Here is a 14122-nt window from a genome sequence, read left to right as displayed (position 1 = left end):
TTTGTTGTATACTTAGGCCTCGTTTGGGAACCTTCGTTTTTAGCAAAAAAGTCAAAAAATTACTAAATTAGCCAAAAAATCAATAACCCATACTAAAAAGTCAAAGATTCTCTTTTCTCTTTATTTTTTGTACATTTTTTCGTAAAAAGTCAAAAAGTCATCTCCAATATACTAGTTTTTTTTAGCTCATATTTTAGCCAAATAGCCAAAAAGTTACTAAATTAGCCTGTTCCCAAACGAGGCCTTAATGATATAGACTCAAATTCTATTACCATATCATTTTGGGTGAATTTATAAGTCTCTAACATTTCTTCAGAATTTATATAAAAAAAGAAAAGAAATTATGATGTGTAGTTTTTATCAATAGATTTATATAAATAAATATTAAGATAATTCTCCTATATAAAAAAACTACTAAGATAACTAATAAAGAAGCAGAAGAAAATATATATATATATATATATATATACAAATGGTTAATTTTATTAATACATAATTCATACTCGACAAATGACCAATTTTATTAATAAGTAATCATCAAGTAAATTAATAATTTTTAATGATATGAAAAATATTTTTCAGTTAATCATTTTGTTAATAAATAAATCATTAAGTTAATTAATAATTTTCAATATGTGAGAAATATTTTTCAATAAATAATTTTGATAATTTATTATTGCATAGGAGAATAGTTTTTTTGGGAATTTTTTTTAAGGTCCCTGATATCAAGATTTTATAGTATAAAGGACACTCAATATTTCCATAATGTCTAAGGTCCGTCAAATTGATCCAGAAAAAATTCAATTCAGAGAATTGCTCTGGTCCAAACTAGAGAAAATTCTATCCAACTTAGAGAATTTCTTTGGTCCAAACCAGAGAAATTTAATCAAAATCAAAGAAAATTCAATCTAACTCTGAGAATTTCTCTAGTCCAAACCAGAGAAATTCAATCAAAATCAGAGAAAACTCAATCCAACTTAGAGAATTTCTCGGGTCCAAACCAGAGAAATTCAATCAAAATCATAGAAAATTCAATCTAAATCAGAAAATTTCTCGAGTCCAAACCAGAGAAATTCAATCCAAACTAGAGAAAATTCAATCAAACTTAGAGAATTTCTCTTGTCCAAACCAGAGAAATTCAATCAAAATCATAAAAAATTCAATCTAATTCAAAGAAATCAAAACATAAGTCAGAGCACGTAAAATTCAAAATTCTAGTTTCCTATATTTTCCTCAGCTTTCCGAGCAACCAAAGAGATGATATACACAAGGAAAAAGGTATTTGATTGAGTTTGATACACATATAAAGATTCAATTTTGCAATTAGATTCAGGTACTCACAGTTTCCTCTTGCCTTTTCACCTTCTTGCTCTTCTTCTTTTTCTTACTTTTACTCTTGCTCTTCAAATCTATCACCACAACTTCATCTTCTTACAATGGCAACGAAGAATGATTGACCTTCGATTCTAAGTCGTTCCGTTGGTCGGAGTTATAAGCTCGTAGCATTGCTTTCTTGACGATTTTCAAGCTTAGATCTTCGTTGGCTTCTTCATCGTCGTAATTACCGTTCAATACAATACCGAGAGAGGAAAAAAGAGCAGAGAGATAGAAGAATGTGCAAACGAAAGAGGGTTTGGTTTGGATAGAATGAAGATCGGAGAAAGAGAGCATCAAATTTCTCTGATCTAATATATGAGTGTGGGTTTAGGGATCTTAGACATCAAAAATTAATATTGTGGATCTCGTCCATTACTAAAAATAGGAAAGGAACTTTAGACTAATTTTTCCTAGATATTTTTCTTCCTATGTACTGTGTTGAATTAAAATTTATAATAAACGATAGTTGTAATTTTTAATATTATAGAACTTATTCATATTTTAAACAAACCTTATGAGTTTATTTGTAATTTGTTAAAAAATAAAAGATTTATGTTTTATAATTGACCAAAAATATTTGTGTAATTACAAAAAATATTTCACTTAACATATAGGTCACCATTAATAAATTATTCAAAATAAAAAGATAAAATCGAACAAAAAAGACAAACCTCAAGCAACTAAACAGTTGTTATATATATATATATAATGTATATACACTCCAATTTGTTGTCACAGTTCAGAGGGATGGATAATACGCAAAATTATTGACATTAGAATAGGACTATGTGCTTTTATTTTCTTCATTTACAATGATAAGTTCTAAAATAGTTAATATTTTCACATTAAATTTTTTTTTTTTTGGGTATAAAAATAGTTTTTAAAAATTCAAATACAATCTTTTCATATTTCGTAAAAAGTGGATTATCCAATTCGTCTTGCTAAGGTAACAAGGTTCATTACAAAAAAACAAAAAAAAAAAACCCACCTCAACTTTCCTAAACTTTATCAATAACAAGAAAGCTAAACTCGGGTGCACTATTAACAACCTTCTCGCTCGCTAGTCTTACAAAAAAGAAAAGAAAAGATGACAATCAATCAAAATCAAGAAGAAAAAAAAAGGGTTGAAAACAGTGAATCAAGACCTAGATGGATCCCTATCTTTATCTCTATCCACTGTTTCTTCTTCTCCTCAAAAACAGATTTAGAAAACAATGCATCAATCAAGTAATACAGCCCCTCAACAGTATGCAATGGCACTTTCTTAAAAAAAAAAAAAAAACACAGTATGCAATGGGTTCCCATGATAGAGTTTTTACAAGAACAACTTGTAATCTTGAGAACTCTCAAAATTATTCTACAATTTCTTCTGCATAATTTTAGTACTCGTGAAATGACAACAACATTCATGGTTAAAATGGTAGAGTTTTTACAAGAATAACTTCTAATCTTGAGAACTCTCAAAATTATTCTACAACTTCCTCTGAATAAATTTAGAACTTATGAAATGACAACAACATTCATGTCAAGGCAATCAGAGGTTACAAGAACTGTCCCCTGGCAAACACTGAAAGCCATATTTTGAAAGGAAAAATATATACATAATTAAGACGCTACATATAGCGAGTTTAGTCGCACTCGCATGTATGTACAGGAGAACATGACACTACTGATGCAAAGTCAAAGATACAAATTACAATAAATCAACAAAATCAAAAAAAAAAAAAAGGAATATACAGAACTTGTGAGACAAAAATTTGAACCTGGATAAATTTTCATTACTGTTGCAGCCACTCTTGAATTGCAGAACGGAGAGCGTAGTTGGGCACGAGGTTGCAGTGTGGAAGCTTGAGATTTGTCATAGGTGAAGTGTCGTGGCCACTTTCGAGCCATCCTTTCAAAGCCTCCAACTCATAAGTAAAGCCATCGGCTGCAACATGTGGATCTTGCATGATTTCCTGCAAGATTAAGCCAAAAAAAATCAACTTTCTTGCCCATCACAATTCACAATGTTGATGACTCACAAAAACACTCATTTTTAACTTACACTTCCAAATTATTTTGTATTTTTTGAAACCTGATTTCGCTCAAAAGTATAAACAAAGAGTGTTTCTCAACTTTTACAGTTATTTTTGTTTCTGAAAATACAAAACATTAAATCGATATCAAATTGACAAAAGGAGTTTTCCAGAATAAAACTTCAAATTGATCACATAGCATAGCTACAGTGTGTTAAGAGGAAGAAATATTCCACACACAAATTCTATTACCGGCCAAAACAATATAGATTTTTTTTTTTTTTTTGTGTGTTAATTTTGGGTTTTATTTTGGGATGAGAGAATCATGGAAAGAGAATCGAGAACTCCTTAGCAGCACTAGAAAAAAAATCATTGCAATCAGTTGTCAATCATAAAGCTGGGTTATGTATGCTAAAAGAATGCTTTAGGCTTTTCAAAAATTTGGGAGAATGTAACTCCTATAGTTGAATACAAATGAAGGATGCAAACGAGCCGAACTGAGCTTTGGAGTGCTTGAGCTTAGCTCCGTGAAAATTAGCTGAGGTTGAGCTCGAGCTTGAGCTCAGCTCATCAAGTATTTGAAAAACTTGAGCTTGCCTTGAGACAACTCAATTCTGTAAACGAGCCGAGCTTGCTCAAGCTTGAAAAAAAAAGGATTATAAACAAAACATAAAAAATGCTCATATTATTAATAAATTTTATTAATCAAATTAGAAATTTGCACAAGCATTTATCATAAATCAAGAGCAAAATAAATTAATAAATATATATATAATTAAAAAAATATTAATTTATATATAATTGTGTTCATGATCCTATTCGAACCAAGCATGGGTCTACTCGCGAGCTTGGCTCAAACGATCCTAAAATTTGGTTTCAGCTCATTCATTTAGGAGTTGTTTGGGGTGTCCTAAATAAGTGCACTTTTTGTCTTTTTAGACTAAAAAGTTGAGGTTGAAAATATGAATGTTTGGGCTAACTTTTTGACTTTTTATGGAAAAATGTGTAATAAAAATTTGTAAAAATTGGTTTGTAGGGAAAAATTAGAATTGGGAGTTGTGCAGCCGTAATTGTTGACTTTTGGTGAATAGTGATAACTTTTTAACTTTTTGAGTAACTTTTTAGCTTTTTGACTTTTTTGAGACTTCCCAAACTTGGCCTTAATAAACAAGCCGAGCCCAAATGAGCTAGCTGCTCATAAACAGCTCGGTTGGTTTGCAACCCTAATACAAATGCTAAAAGATTTAAGATAAGAAGCAATGGACCAACCTGGAAAATGGGACAAATAAAATATGATGGAATCTGGCAATGCTCCTCAGAGCTCATCCGGAATGATGAGGGGGCCCCGCATGAAGCTCTCATTGGTTCAAGCACCCTCCACACCTCCGAGGCAAGGTCAGGCCGGTTCCTGCGGTTCATCTCACAGCATCTTATTGCCAAGTGAGCCAACTGTTTGGCTTGCACAAAAGGCCAGTCCCCAGCTGTCGAATCTAGCAAGTTTTTCAAATTTCCTTTATCTAATGCATATTGCACTTCCCTGGTTATCCCCGTGGCAGATCTTCCAGTCAATAACTGCAACAATATAATTCCAAACGAGTACACATCTGACTTTGTGGTAAGCTCTCCTGTTGAGAGAAATTCCGGATCCATGTATACTAAAGTTCCCTTTGGGTTGGTTCTGCAACACAGTGTCGTGTTGGTGGTTGAGGATTCATCTTGAGTAAGAACACGACATATTCCAAAATCACTGAGTTTGCTGACAAGGTTGGCATCTATGAGAATATTAGCAGGTTTTAGATCGCCATGCACTATGCTGTGGGGATTGCAAGAATGAAGGAAGACAAGAACAGAACAAAGCTCCGCTGCAATACGGATTCGAGTTTGCCAGGTTAGGGGAGGGGTGTTGTCCTTGCAGAGAAGTCGATCTTCAAGGCTTCCATTAGGATAGTACTCGTAGACAAGAACAAAAAATTCTGGGCAGGCTCCAATGAGAGTGACAAGGTTTGGATGCCTCAACTTGCTCAAAATATTGACCTAAATAAAACCAGCAGATGCCAAAAATTCAGATGGTTTTCTCTTTATCCAAAACCATACAAGAATTGATACAACTACAATGTGCAAACAAGAAGACAGAATTTATTGTAAAACGTTAGTGTGGAAGATGGGGAAATCTGTTTTCAAATTTGTGTATCCAAAACAATTTACTAGAATCCCAATATCTGCTAGAGCTTCAGTATACACAACAAAATCCATCAGAATAAACATAAACAAACAAAATAAAATCCATCCCAACAACATTAACAACATAATTTAGGTTTTTCTTCTGAAGAGTGCATTGCCAGTGAATTTACAGATATGCAAAGCTGCAACTAGTAACTTCTTGCCGATCAAAAAAAAAACTAGTTACTTTCCATAACCTTCTGCATGTTTTTCGGAAGCACCATGTCAAATGGTGAAACAGTGAATGAGCAAAGGCACAATCACCCATTTGAAGAGAGAAAGTAAAACCATAATTATGGGCAACAAATCTAAGGTAGTGTTTAGTTTAGTTTTAAAATCATGATTTGATAATGGAGTTGTATTTTGAGTTTGTGAATGGTTGAATCATGATTTGAAAAGAGAAAATTTGTTTGGTTATGAGTTTTGAAAAGAGTTTTGAATTGAATTTTAAATTTTTGAAATAAGTTTTAAAATAAGAAAAGTTGTTTGGCTTTGAGTTTTGAAAATAGTTTTCAAAACTTAATTCAAAAACTTATAACTCATAACCAAATACACAACTTAAAATTTTATTAAAAATTCTATTCAAATCTCATAACCAAACTCTTTTGAAATTCAATTCAAAAAAATAATTATTGAAAAAATTAATTTTTTATTTAAAAAAATCAAAATTTCCAAATTTTTTAAATTTAAAATATTAATATATATATATTTTTAAAAATATTCAGCTAGTGCTTTAAAATTACTTTTGATTGTATATTTGATTGAATTTTTTTTTTTATTGTTTAGTTTAAAAATATTTTTTTTATCAAATTAATATTTTTTTTTGTTAATTTTAAATAAATGGTAAAATAATTTGTCATTTTGGTCTAAAAAAATAATTTCTATATTTAAAAAATATCAATTTTTTTTTTTCAAATAATAGGTGGCAATTGCATCCAAAAAATAAACACTATTCCAGTCAATTGGCTGAACATCCGGGAGGATGTCTGGACGGACAACCGGATAGACCCAAAAATTCAAAAACTCTTTGATTGCCGAACATGTTTTCAAATGTGTTTTGAAACGTGATTTGGAATCATATTTTGAAAACTATAATCAAACATAGGGTTGGAATATGAGGGTGGAATCATGATTCCAAAATGGAACCAAATAGAGCCTAAAATTTGGATCCAACGGCTCATGCCAATTGAAAGCAAGAAAACATGGGGTGACACCCCCAAAATTAAAGTCCCCTTCACTCAATTAAGATGTTGATCCAAATATGAAATAGGGCCATTTACTAAATAAACACAACCAGAAATCATAACGATCCAATTCTGGTACAGCAGAACCAAATGGTATAATATTCTGTGGGCAACAAATATTGACGACTCCGTACAATATCAAGCCCTGCTTACACAATAACTATAACCCTCCGGCTCTGTAAATGAATGGCTTAAACAAATGATATAACTAATATGAAGTTGACAATAAAAACCATCTTACCTCTTGTTGAAATTCTGCGGGGCCTTGCGAGCTATTAGATTTCAGCATCTTTATAGCCACTTGAGTGTGACGAAGGAGACCTTTATAAATACTTCCATAACCCCCTTCGCCAATCTTCAACGACCGATCAAAATTACAAGTTGCTTCTTCAATCTCAGAGAAGGAGAACTCAGAGAAAAACCGAGGCGTAAGTGCGTTTGAGACCTCCTCTGCTTGTTTTTTCCTCAGCTCCTCAGATACTTCGAGCGCTTTGTCACGCTCTACCTGCAAGTCATCTCGTTCCTTCTTATACTTTTGCAACAGTTCTACAGCAGAGAACATCTTCTGTTCTAGCTCCAGTATCATCTGGTTAGAGCTTGCAATTTGGTTCTCCAGAGATGATTTATGTTCCTGGGCAATACGGAGTTCTTCCATGACTTCATCCACATGCCGCTTCATATTTTCAAGCTCTTCCCTTCCCCTTGCTAGTGCTTCTTCATATTCTTTCCTTTTTCTCATTTCCTCAGCATGTAAGCTTTCTGATGTTTTAGCCTGCAAATTGGCAATTTGTACAAGATCATTTGAGATTTTCTCAATTTTCAGTCTTCAAGTTACACGTGTAAAACACGTCTTTTGATCGAGGATGATGCCTACCCTCTCATCTAGTTCAAATCATGTTACATGAACTCTTTAAATACCCATGGTAGATACTTGACACTTGGACAAGGGTGTAGCATATGTTTCCAATACTTTTCATTGGACACTTCTTGTTATGTGTTTGTATTGAACACTATCATTATATGTATTTATTGTTGTATAATTGCTATAAAATAAATAAAATGTATTTTTGACACTGTAAGTTACATATATCACCATTTAAAAATATATTAAAAACATAAAAAAATATAACCCTTTTTTGCAAAGTCCTTGTACCCTTAAATTTGAGGTTGACTGGGTACGACCTCTAGATATGCACCCGTATCTGACACCTGTACCCAAGGTTCTGAAAAGCAGTTGTGGTCGCTGTAACGGTGGCAGTACCGCGATTGCGGTTGTGGGGTGTAAGGACCGTAGCATAACGGTTGCGGTAACCGGAACCGTGAATTTTTTTATTTTTCGCACAATTTGAAAAAAACTTACCGATATGCATATTTTTTTTTCCATGATCATATTTATTGGGTTTAAAATAAATATTTATCAATTTTTGTAAATTTTTAAGTATGATTCAATATATTTCTTATTTTTAAATCACTATAAACTGAGTTTTTTATATTTTATTTTAATAATTAATAACTTTATATTATTCAAAAAATCAATCACTAACTATTATATATAAGATGAACAATGACAAAAGTAAGAGAATAAATAAGAGCCTAAATATATATATATATATATATATATATACATATTTTAACTAAGCCAAATAGATAATAATCACACTTATTATTATTATTATTATTATCCTCGAACAATATATAGATACACACACACAAACAAAATAGTTAAGTGATAGCAGCTGAATAGAATAGCATAGGTCTTACTGCTTCAACAAATCAATAACATGTTCTTCATCTTCCTTCTTCTCTCTCTCTATCTCTTGCTCCTCCATCTTCTCTCTTTATCTTCCCTCTTCTCTCTATCCCTCTTCCCCCATTTTCAGTTTTTTTTTTTTTTTGCATTTTTTCGAAAGAAGCAGTTCAGAACCGTTACACAATGGTGCGTAACAGGCTGTTATGGCCCCCGTTACGACCGTTACGGCAGCCGCTACGGCCGACACACTTGTGAATCTCAATCACACTGCAAAAAGCGACTGTAACAGGTGGCGGTAACCACCACAACCGTTACGTAACGGTGTTACGTAACGGTTGCGGCCGCTTATTAAAACCTTGCCTGTACCCGAGTCTATGAAACATAGGGTTCAACAAATCATCAATCCAAACTGTCAAATAAATACCCTATCTTTTGGATGGAAGATCACAAAAAGAATAGTCCCCCTTCCCCTTGTATCACAAAACAGCTCCATACATTATGGACTCAGATCTTTTTTGTCTCCCCATTCCAAAAGACGGTCAACCCATATGAGAGTTGAGCATGAAAATTAGGTAACATGTAGACCATTCTAATATGTAAGAGGTAGATTTCTTTCACGTAATTTCCCCTACCTAGTAGATCCATGATAAGTAAGAAAACAACAAATCTTCACTGTATATTCTACATCTGATACCAAATCATCACCGGGAAAATAAAAATAAATAAACAAGTGCATAGTGACAAAAAGTTTACTCTGCGGATAGCATCAATGGCATCTTTTTCAGCTTTCCTACGCCTCTTTGACTCTTCAAAGGCCTCCCGCCTGGAATTTTCTGCCTCTACCATAGCTTGTTCAAGCTGATCATAAAGTTCACAATCCATAACTCCCTCCTGCTAAAATCATGAACCATGCAGGAACTCAATAAAATTTCGAAGCCCTGTGTCACTAGATCAACTCATATTATTAATATTCGAGATACAAGTTAAATGATGATTATAATACGAAAAGTGTAGTGTACAAAGACAGACATATGTGCATGCTTCAACATAATAGGCTAATACATACCAGTACACTGGGAGGGGATGAATGCCGATGATGATCCTCCTTGGGATGCATTGCATGTGACTCCGATCCAGGGTCAGCTCTCGCAGGTGAGGTCAAATCTGAATCATTAGCCATAACATCAGGAGAGGAACAAGATGAATTCAGAGAAGGACAACTCCTTGAAATGTCCTCCCAATCGTTGAAACTCCCTAATGTATTTGAACTTCTGTGAGGAGTTAACCCTCCGGGGCTAGCTGAGGAAAAAGTTGAAGTTCTCATCCCATGAACGTCAGACATTGCTCTGCGATAATCTGGACCTGAACTGGTGAGCCCTTCTATAACAGATCGTGATCTCAAGGAACTTGGTTGCCCAGTTTCATTGTTTGGACTTGCTTGCAGCGTCAGAGATCCAACCTCCATGCTAATTCCTTCTAATCTACCCTCCCTATATAGATATGGCACATGCATTCTCAATTGTTAGAACCAAAAGATGGTTCAAGAATTATGAAAATAGTGAAAAGGGAAGAATAGTAACAGTCAGAACTCTAAAAGTGTTCTCTGCTGTAATTGATTGAGGATGCCGTGACCACAAGTAGGTGATCCATAAAATGTTAAGAAGGCTTAAAAGTTTCCCTTTAATGACATAGATATTCTTACATATCAAATATTTTCCAATAAAATAGATCCTCGTTAAAACAATAGGGTTGTAATAAATAAATAAAAATGTGTCCTACAAGGGCCTGAATATAGAAGAAACATCATGCAGGATGCAGCCAACCTCAAGTAGTTGGCACTGTTATTTGTTCAGTAGTAAGAACAAAATTGTCAAGCATACCTTGTGTGAACAAGGTGCCCTTTACAGACAAACAAAATGCGGCAAAACAGAGGTGCTTGTAGGTGCACATAGGTGGCTTTCTTAGATTTTGTCTGCATCATCTTCCTGCAATGTTAAGGCATTAGGGTAAGCAATCTTACCATACAAGTGTCATGCAAGTTTCCATCTAGCAAGATATGAAAGAAGTGTTAAATTTCTTCCCAAGTTTCAAAAGTGCATAAAAAAGCACAAGATACTTGATGGTTGGTCTGTATTTAATACCCACAAAAACCATAATTTGTTTATAGATCTATAGCTGACCAAGTTTGTGATTCATTTTGATCACAGGCAAAGAAGCAGATGTCCAAGTCTGTTGTTACAAGAAGAGCGAGAAAAAGGAATAATAAGAACTATGTATTGGAACCCAAATGAAATAAATTTACTCAATCTGGACCAATAAATTTAGAAGAGGACATTTCTCTACCACTTAATTGTTTTCTTTGCACTATGTGGACTTCTAAAGGATAGCATGTCAGGCAAGGAGTGAGGACAATTTATATACATCACAAGAACAAAAGATTGAAATTTGGGAAGAATTATCCAGAGCCAGTCTTCAGGGCATCGTATAAATGCTTTGTTGCCAATTACAACAAGAAGCAGGAGAGATGTACACAAAATTGTTTGTTAAGAAGACGATGATGAACAAGTTAATGTAAAAGGCTTTTATGAGGTCGTTACCTTGAATAACGTTTATCTGCAGCTGCTCCCATAACAAGCATCTTGATACTATGTTGAGATATCAGTTCCACAATCCCCTTCTCGATAGAGTCCTTTATAGTGTGTACAATGTCTGTAGAAACCTATATAAGAGGAATGCCAAATAGATAAGAAAGTTCAGTGTGTGCACTGACTCGTTAATACAAAGGAAGTCCTAACTTTTAGTATCAAACTAGTAGCATGGAGCTATTTGCAAACATAAACCTAAACCATTGTAATGGGCTCTTATGCTATATATTGCAAAAACATTTTATAGAATTTTCTCATATGGTTTTTGGTAAAACTAACATCAACTCATTCTGCTGCATGACATCAAGATTCATGAAATCAATATAATTATAAATACTAACAATAAAATTTACATGCAGTGAAAGAACTAGAAGCAGAGATAATACCCCTGCTTGCTCACAAATCATGCTGTATTCACGTAGAAGCTTGTTCATATCTTGCTTCTCAGTTTCTCGGTATGCCTTGACTTGATGTTCCTCCAGTTGGCTTACTGGAAATTTTGTACCCACTAAAACCAAAAGAAATAAAAAATAGAATACATAAACATGCATGTTTAAGTAATCAATAAAAACCATCTTTACACTTCATCCAATAAAACCCATGTCAAGAATCACTGAGAACTGCACATCAGAAGCAATATAAATGAAGTGCTGGAAGGGGGAAAGAGAAAATGGGGAGGGGGGAGAGGGGGCAAAGGAAATTTTTACTAGAAGAAAACAAGAAACAACTAAAATGAATACAACTCTCCCCGCTTGTTTATGAAACGGGTATAATAAAAATGTATTAAGATTAAGGGGACAAAAACCACATAAACGCTACTACTCCAACTAATTGTACTCATTTTAATAGTGAAAACAAACCAACTTGCATTAGCCAATCACAGAAGTTTAGACAACCCAGTAACTAACATAGGCCAAGAAAAAAGAAAATGCATTCAAAGATAAATATTCACTTTCATTTATCAAAGGAAAAAAATAAATTCCACTGTCAACCAATCCAACCCTCACAGCACCGTGGAAAATAGGGTGGGAGCAGAGTAGTGGCCTTTAAACGATTATATTATTCTCAAAAAACTTAAGGATCATGAGTTATGCGTCACCCAATAAAGATCTTTTTCTTTTTTTCTCACCAAAAAGAAAAACTAATATATTTATATATGAATATAGAAGCTTCCACACGCTGTACAAGCATTGCTAAATTTTCAAACTAACAAACTCTACTAGAATAAGGTTTTGAGAACAGATATGATTTCTCATATGACTTTGGATTGAAAGCAAGTAAACAAATGCATATTTATTCTTGTTAAGACATTTTCATGTGTATGTAAAGTCAGAAAAGAATGATCTCACATAAAATATGCTTTACATAATAGTTTGCATTAATATTTGATAAACCTACAAACAATTTTAATGTATACGCAAGTCAATATAGGAACAAGCTCGACACATTGGGCAGCAAAAGAACAAAATTAAGTATGACTTTAGATTGTACTATATGTTAATTTGATTTTTATCCACAAAGTAACCAAGAGGCAATACTATATCAAGTTTGGATCATAGATTCAATTCAAGAAAACCAGGTCAACAAATATGATCTTTGCACAATATCAGTATAACACAAAATAGCAATTCTATAGAAATTCAACAAGCAACATATATATGGAGAGCGTGCAGCAAGAAATTACTTAAGGGTATCCACTGTGCCGGTTCATGAACATGAAGGAGGCATATCTTCCTTCCTCCTGAGTTGTGCAATGCCCATAACACAGTTGATTTGTTCTCTTTCAATTCCTTTCCCACCGCTACGTACATCTTATCTTGTACGGCAACTTGCACCGGTGGTTCCTCAACGATTTCATGCCTAGTTACCATCATTCTAGGGATTTCAATTTGAGGGTTTCTTGTTGGATTGGTCTGTTGTGGCATCCCATCAAGCATAGGACTCACCACAGCCATGGAAAATCATTGAAACCCTCCCTCTATCAATCTCCAATTCTCTCTGTAAAACCTCTTTTTCTGTATATTTCACTCAAACATCAAAACCCCCAACTTCTCTGAAAATTTCAACATATAAAACTTCAAATTCACAGCTGAGATAAACCCTACCCCACCATCTAAACAAGATTCTAATCTTAACAGCAAAAATCCCCAAAAATTCTCTGAAAATTTCAACAAGGTAAACTTTAGATTCACAGCTGAATCTCTCTCTCTCTCACACACACACACACACACACAGAAATCACTCTAAAGCATCAACACAAATGAATCAAACCAACTCCTTCCCTCTTTCTCTCTCTAAAAATGAAATTTTCACGAGAAAACACTTGCCCATATAGAAGACACTCTCGATGAAAACAACCAAAGCTGAGAGAAGTCTCTATAGCAATGATTATCCTCAAAAGGGTTTGCTTTTCTCGATGATATATATGGATATACCACCTCAAACTAATCAAACCACCTCGTCTTCTCTCTCTCTAAAAATCACAAAAAAAAATTGGGAAGATTCAAAGAGAAATTCGATGATTCAAAATTCGGGGGATCGAATAGAATCGTCAATGGGGATTGAAATCTAAGAGAACAAACGAATAACCAACCAAAGCAATGACAAGTCTCTATGTAGCAAATGATTGTGCGTAAAAGGAGTTGCTCGTCTTGGTAAGACACATAAGACTACTATATATATTATTATTATTACAGATTAATGTCAATTTGCATAAACAATTCCAAATCCATGGATCGCTTGGTCAACCTCTCACTCTCTCCCCTCTTTCTCTCTCTGGGATTGATTGCTCAACTTCCTTGAAGACGAAGCTTCTCAGCAGCAAAGATTCCTCTGAACTTCTAGACAGAATTATTAAAAAAAAAATTA

General features: G+C 33.8%; 1 protein-coding gene across 6 annotated transcripts; it reads right to left on the bottom strand.

Annotated features, from left to right (window-relative positions):
• Positions 1-2956: 2956 nt before the first annotated feature.
• On the bottom strand, positions 2957-14115 carry LOC114302469 (U-box domain-containing protein 33). Of its 6 annotated transcripts, none has more exons than XM_028247494.2 (9): positions 12939-14115; positions 11641-11762; positions 11207-11328; positions 10490-10594; positions 9676-10099; positions 9363-9500; positions 7101-7631; positions 4665-5429; positions 2957-3335 (listed from the first exon to the last, which is right to left on the bottom strand). In XM_028247494.2, the coding sequence occupies exons 1-9, from the start codon at positions 13207-13209 to the stop codon at positions 3156-3158; spliced, it is 2658 nt and encodes an 885-aa protein (XP_028103295.2). In that variant the 5' UTR covers positions 13210-14115; the 3' UTR covers positions 2957-3155. The 6 variants fall into 6 exon arrangements, with proteins under 6 accessions (XP_028103295.2, XP_028103294.2, XP_082773062.1 ...); XM_028247493.2 differs by having other exon boundaries at positions 9363-9503; positions 12939-14078; XM_082916936.1 differs by lacking the exon at positions 7101-7631 and having other exon boundaries at positions 12939-14084.
• Between the last annotated feature and the right edge of the window lie 7 nt (positions 14116-14122).

Source organism: Camellia sinensis, chromosome 2 (genome assembly GCF_055761805.1).
Source record: "Camellia sinensis isolate YWXY chromosome 2, ASM5576180v1, whole genome shotgun sequence".
NCBI lineage: Eukaryota > Viridiplantae > Streptophyta > Magnoliopsida > Ericales > Theaceae > Camellia > Camellia sinensis.
This window is presented reverse-complemented; position numbering and strand designations above follow the sequence as displayed.

What these genes read in the sequence shown, in the direction of transcription:
- LOC114302469 (XM_028247493.2), bottom strand. Translation starts at nt 13,209, where the DNA reads ATGGCTGTGGTGAGTCCTATGCTTGATGGGATGCCACAACAGACCAAT. An exon ending in TGATTTGTGAGCAAGCAGGG is followed by an intron (nt 11,329 to 11,640) that starts GTATTATCTCTG and finishes CCTCTTATATAG; the next exon opens with GTTTCTACAGACATTGTACA. An exon ending in GCAGATAAACGTTATTCAAG is followed by an intron (nt 10,595 to 11,206) that starts GTAACGACCTCA and finishes TTAACATTGCAG; the next exon opens with GAAGATGATGCAGACAAAAT.